Source organism: Strix aluco, chromosome 11 (genome assembly GCF_031877795.1).
Source record: "Strix aluco isolate bStrAlu1 chromosome 11, bStrAlu1.hap1, whole genome shotgun sequence".
Classification (NCBI taxonomy): Eukaryota; Metazoa; Chordata; class Aves; order Strigiformes; family Strigidae; genus Strix; species Strix aluco.
Window position 1 is genome coordinate 7,143,821 of NC_133941.1, and position 6,000 is coordinate 7,149,820.

The following is a 6,000-nucleotide window of genomic DNA, read 5'->3' on the forward strand; positions in this document are numbered from 1 at the left end:
TGGACCACCACCACTGCTGGCTTTGCAGAATTTCTTTGGGTTTTCACTCCCTTTCCCCAGGAGGAGGGAGGGGGACTGGCTACCTGTACCAACCTGCATACCTCTCTCCCAAGCCAGCCCTCCAAGCCCCGTGGCCCCCCGGGTGGCCAGCACACAGTGAGGGCTCCACAGCTGCCCTGAGCCCAGAGTGGCAATTACTTAATCTTTGTTCCATTATTTCAGCAGGACATGCAGGGAGGAAGAGCCAGGAGCACTCCCCCCTCTCAGCACCTCAGGAGAGTCCCCTACCACCACCTTCTCTTCCAACATCTGCAGAGGAGCACAAGTCACTCTGGAATCCAAGAGCAGCTGATGTCCATCTCCAGAGCGCACCATGCACACAGGCAGCAGCACAGCAAGCTTTCTGCAGAGCCCCACTCTGCTCTACCAAGTAAGCAAAGAAGCTACCCTAACACACAAGAGCAGAGCACCAAGACCTGAGACATTAAAACTCCAGTTTAACAAGAAATTTAATAGGTAATTTTGAGCAGAAACATTCCCTTTCATTGCATTCAACAAAATCTTTCTGTGCGTACACACTTGAGCACAGCAGGAATCTGCTCCTGACTCCTAGTTCAAACGCACTTCCAGGCCCTAAAACCATTGACAGGCACCCACAGGATTTTCAAAAGCATCCAGACGCTTTCCCCAGCTCTCCCGAGAGCAGCAGCACTGTGCAGACAGCCAACATCCTCACAGCTGATGCCTCAGGGCAGCTTATCCATACAGCCAAACCCCAGAGCCTCCCCGGGAAACCGGGAGCAGCTCTTAGTTCAGCTCTCCCGGGCACTGGAACACTCTGCCTTGTTCCCAGATGTGTCAGGCACACACTGACCCAGAGGCAGAAGGGTCTGTGCACAGATCCCCAATACCCAAAAAACCTCTCCTAGCCATCTGGGTCAAACACACACAACACATCTGTTTAAAATAAAACCTTTAATTCCTCCAGATCATACCAGCAATGAATTAGCTATTCAACTGCACTTCCACAGCCCCAAAGCCTTCTCACCATTACAATTTGTACCCAAAATACTATTGCTCTATCACTAGAAAGGAAAAAGCACACACACAACCCCTGCCCCTCACACATGATGCCTAGGCAAAATCTCTTCTACCACTCCTCAAAAATGAGGATGCACGGAGAGACAGAAGCAGAGGATGGGGGGGATGTGCCATGTCACCAACACTACTGCAGCCCAGCACCTGGCTTTTCTGGGCAAGAAGCACTTTGTAGTTAAGCTTGGCCCTAAAGTTTATGCCACATATTACACTCTAACGTAAAAACAAACTTCAGACTTCAACACCAAAGCCATGAAGCATCTCCAGCAGTTTCAAAGCAAGGCACTGCAAAGGAGTCCTGCACAGCAGCTGCCCAGCAGAGTTTGACTCTCCAGCATCCCCCACGGAGCAGGGACTTTTCACAGCTGCAGAGCTCCCAGCGGCTGGGTGCTGTGGCTCTGGTGAGGATGGTACAGGTCATGAGAGAGTGCTGCAACGTGCCCTACGCAGGGCTGCTCAGCTAGAGAGTCCTGCACGCTTACACAACTGGCATGCACTATTGAGCTGCCTGTTGCTTTTAAGAAAAAACCCACCACATCTGTGCCACGCTGCATTAACTGTGAGCGACTGCAGCGTACCAGCCCTTCTGCATATCAGTTATGCCTTCTGAAAGCTAGGGAGAGAAATTACAACTCCAAGCTCTAGTGCCAGAGAAATAACAATAGTTTCAAAAGATCCCAAAGCTTTTCCTCAGTACTGATAGTCCTGTTGACAAAATACGCAGCACGATTAAGTCTGTTCCAGAACCCTCCCCAGTGGCCGAGCCACATTTCCAACCCTACAAACAAAAGCTGTATCTTCAACAGACTGAAAACTGACTCCAGGCACTGCTTCAGCATTGTGGCACTCATTAGAAATAAAGATAAACTGCTAAGGAGGGATTTTTCAATAGCCCTTTAATGAAGTTAAAGCCCAGCCACCACAAGTCACTGAAAACAGGATTTATCTCATCTCCTATTATCAATCGAACATGCCCAAGCTTATCACCCCGGGGAAGCAGACTCCTTCGGCAAGAGACACAGCCTGCCCAGAACTGATGGAGATGAGGGATGCACAGTTCCGACATCACCCATCTCACCCTGGTTTACAGCCGGGGGACCCGCACCCCCAGGCTTCGCCCCTATGTCAGCCCAGGGCCACTGCAAACCTTCACATTTGCCTTCTGTTCCTTTAAAAGGGCATGTTAAAAAAAAACACAACACAAAACAAAAAGCAATGAGATAGTTGTGTAGAGATAACTTTTCTCCAGCACATGGTGCTTTTATAGAGACATTAAACAACTACTAAAAAAACGGGTTAGAAGCACTCTGCACCAGAAATGACCATTTATAATCCTACCAAGCATGAAAAACATGCTTCGGCTTTGTGTATCTAAACAGAAGTAAGCAATTTAAGTGATTTTTAGTGATTAGAAACAATATTACTTTAAAAACAGAACTATTCTCAATAGCTTAAATGTCTGCTTTTTATAGTGGCTATGGAGAAGGAAAACACCCTTAATTTAGCACTGTCAGATACTGAAAGCCATCACAAATTTCCACTTTAGCCAATTCTTGGGTTAGTTTAAAATTTACAAAGTTACAAACCATATTCTAAGTGGTTAAAAGACCAACAGCCCACAGGTCTGTAGCATTAGATTTATACATACTATTACTTCACCAATAAAATTTAAACTGAACTCAAGACACTCAAAAAAAATCTGTTCCATATGAGAGACACTCCTGCGTATTTCGCACTCTTGAAAAAAAACACACAACAACAAATTTGTTCAGACTGGGCTATTAATGCATTTCTCCACACAGACAAAGATAAGTTGTTAAATTTTAAAGAGGCACATGGAGATGCTGAAATTGTGCTGAGAAAAATTAAAACTTGCTCTGAAAGGTGCCCAAAGCCAAAGGAAGGCTCTTTCAGCACACACAGCAACAGGTGAACGGGATGAGTCAGGGTTTTAGTGCAGAGGCCACACACTCCTCTCTGTATGACACCCGATAATTTCATGTAAAACAAGGCACTTCTGCAGCCAAAAGTGAATAATATCAGGAGAACCTGACAGACCTCTAATAATTCTTCTTATTAAGGAGCTGGATGATCTCCAGCAACACTTCAGTGACCGTTCTCTCTCCTGGCAAAGCCGAGGAGTATCCATTACAACCAGGGGTTTTATAGATTCAATAATCTATAAATCTGTTCAAACAGCAGAAAGGCCCAGCAACAGAAGCACTGAGACACTTTTCTCTTTCCCTTTCTGGATCCTTATTCCCCTAAGGTTAGCTAATAGTTGAGGACACTTAGTTTTACAAGTTTATGAGCACACACACATACTCTCAGTCCTCCTGCACTGTCACTGCCAAATGAATTGAGCTGTCAAAGCCCAGCACACTTCTGCCTCCAAATCTCCTGCACTTTATGTGTCTGATGTTCTATTTCAGATCTTACCGGGTCAGAGCAGCACTTACACAGCTGGCGCAGACCTGCTGCACTTTATGGGAAATCACAACCACACCATCCCGCACTTGGGCATGTACCTGAACACTTTAAAAAAAACACCTCCTAAGGGGAAAAAAAAAGCCCCAGCGCTGTACTAACCACCAGGTGCTGGGCTATAAGCTCAGCTGCCATCCAGGACATGTGATACAGGTTAGTAACTCTGACAGACAGACAAGTACCCTGGGAATCGCAGCCAGGCACGCAGCTTTTATTGCTAAACACCACCTGGTTTTTCTTGAAACACCGCAAGAGCACCGACAGAGCCCCACGACTCGGTTTAGACCCGCGCTCGCCGCCTCACCGGGTTCCACACCTTAAGGGTTGGCAGCTCCACAGGTCGATGGGGTCCCCGCTCAGGTGCCGGGGTGCGGGGCTGGGGCGCGCCCCGGTTTGGCGCCCCAGGCCGGCGGGGGATGGATGTCCTAATAAGGCTTCGGCAGCCCAGGCCGGCCGTTATCTCCAGCAGCTCCCAGCGCTGGGGACCAAACCCGCTCCCGGCTCTTCTTCCTCCGGGACACCGCTAGGGAGGGGAGGCAGAGCCAGCCCAGCGAGGGGCCGGCCAGGCAGGGAGCCCCGGGCTCCTCTCACTCGGGACCAGCATCGCACCCGCCGCCTCCATCCCCGCCTCGGGCGGGACCCCGAGGAGAGACACCAGATCAGGAGAGAAGTTTCACACCGCGTAGCTCGGCGCCCACAAAGCGGTACAGATCGCTTTGCTTTAAAAACAACAAATCTGACTTTTGTGGGGTTTTTTTGTTTAGAGGGTTTCTTTTTTTGGTGTTGTTTCACAAGCTCCCCCGGCGCGCCCAGCCGCCGGCACGCAACCCCCGGCGGAGCGGGGCCGCCCAAACCCCCGCTTCGCCCCCAGCCCCGTCCCCCCGGTCCCTCCCCAGCGCGGCGGAGCCCCCGCCGGTACTCACACGTGCCGCGGCCAGCGGGGCAGGTCCCGGGGCACGGCGGGCAGCGCCAGCCCGCCGCAGCTCAGCGACTCCCCGCCGCAGGCGCAGCCGGGGGGGCAGTCGGCGGCGGCCGAGCCCAGCAGCCCCAGCAGCAGCAGCGCCGCCGCCGCCCCGCCGCCCGCCCGTGACGGCACCGCCATTTTGTATCCGGCACCGGAGAAGGTCCGAAGCGGGAGGAGGCGGCAGGAGCGGCCCCGGCGCGGAGCGCAGCGGTAACGCCGCGGGGCCCCGGCGAACGCTCAGCGCCGCTCCGCCGCCCGCAGCATCGCCTCGGCCGCCGGCGGCGCGGGGCGGTCACGGCACCGGCATCCACCCGCCGCCGGGCGGGCGGGCGGGCACCGCCGGGCGGGTCGGGTCCGCGTCCCCGCCGCGGGAAGCGCCTCCTCCTTCACGCCGCACGGCTCCGGCCTGGCGGCCGCTGAAACTCTCCCCCTCCTCGGTGCGGTCCCGCGGGGCTGAGAGCCGCTGACGACCGCCACCGCTCCCGCCGGCCCGACCCCGCCGCTCGCCGCTCCCCGCCCGGCCCGAGCGCCGCTCGCCGCGGACCCACGTTGGCGACACCGCAACATGTAGCCGCGCCGCCCCCCGCGCGCCCGCCCATTGGCTGGCGGGCGGCCTCCGGCGGGCCCGCGCGCGTCGCCATTGGCCGGGAGGGCTCCCCCCCGCCCCCGGCGCCGCGCCGCGGCGCCCTATTGATGCCGGCGGCCCGTCAATCAGGGGCGCGGGGCCCGCCCCTCTTTCCCACTCCAGGTGTGAACGCGGGCGGCCACCGCCCCCCCCCCCGCACTACCCGTCTTAAAGGGGCCGCGCCCTCCGCCCTCCCTCCCCGCTCCTCCGCGGGGAAGGTGGTTTAAAAACCTCCCTCCCCTAGATGTGAACAATCTGCTGCAAAACCAGGGCCTGGGGGCTGCCCCATAACCCTACATGCCCTTCCCTTCCCGGCACGAAGCAGCTGCAGGGCCCCACTCCCGAGGGACACGCGTGTCCCGCCACGAGCCAGTCGCAGGAGTGGATTAATTATCCACCAAACCTAAGCAGCAGGTCCTACTTCCCAGATTTACCCCTGGTTTTGAAAGCCCCTCACACACCAGATGTGAGGAAGCACACAGTCCCAAACAGGTCGAATGACTCATTAGGTAGCTGCAGCGAGATCATTACGGGCAAAATTAACCTTAGAGCATCGATACGCTCTAAAGACTGAATTTAGAGGCTGCTTCTGAGCTTAGTGGAGAGCATCCAGCTGGCTTCGGTCAAGTTTAGATGTGGCCCGCAGAGCGCTCAGGGGAGGAAGCTCTGCCTGAAAATCCTGCGGGAGGAAGATTTAGCTTTGGAAGATGACATGATATGAAATGTAGCAATTGCGTTTATTGATGGGGCAAGATCTTGCGCCAGGATGAAGAGTGTATGATTTCAGAACCCCCACCTGAATCCTTGACCATACACCACAAGATGC

At 54.5% G+C, this 6,000-nt stretch overlaps 1 protein-coding gene across 1 annotated transcript in view; it reads right to left on the reverse strand.

Annotated features, from left to right (window-relative positions):
- Positions 1–5,148, reverse strand: part of LRIG1 (leucine rich repeats and immunoglobulin like domains 1) — a 96,209-nt gene extending 91,061 nt beyond the window's left edge. The window contains 6 exon segments of the mRNA XM_074835945.1: positions 4,509–4,780; positions 4,782–4,830; positions 4,832–4,875; positions 4,878–4,973; positions 4,976–5,014; positions 5,017–5,148. Of these exon segments, the coding sequence (XP_074692046.1) occupies positions 4,509–4,780; positions 4,782–4,830; positions 4,832–4,875; positions 4,878–4,973; positions 4,976–5,014; positions 5,017–5,148 (632 nt within the window).
- Positions 5,149–6,000: the final 852 nt, after the last annotated feature.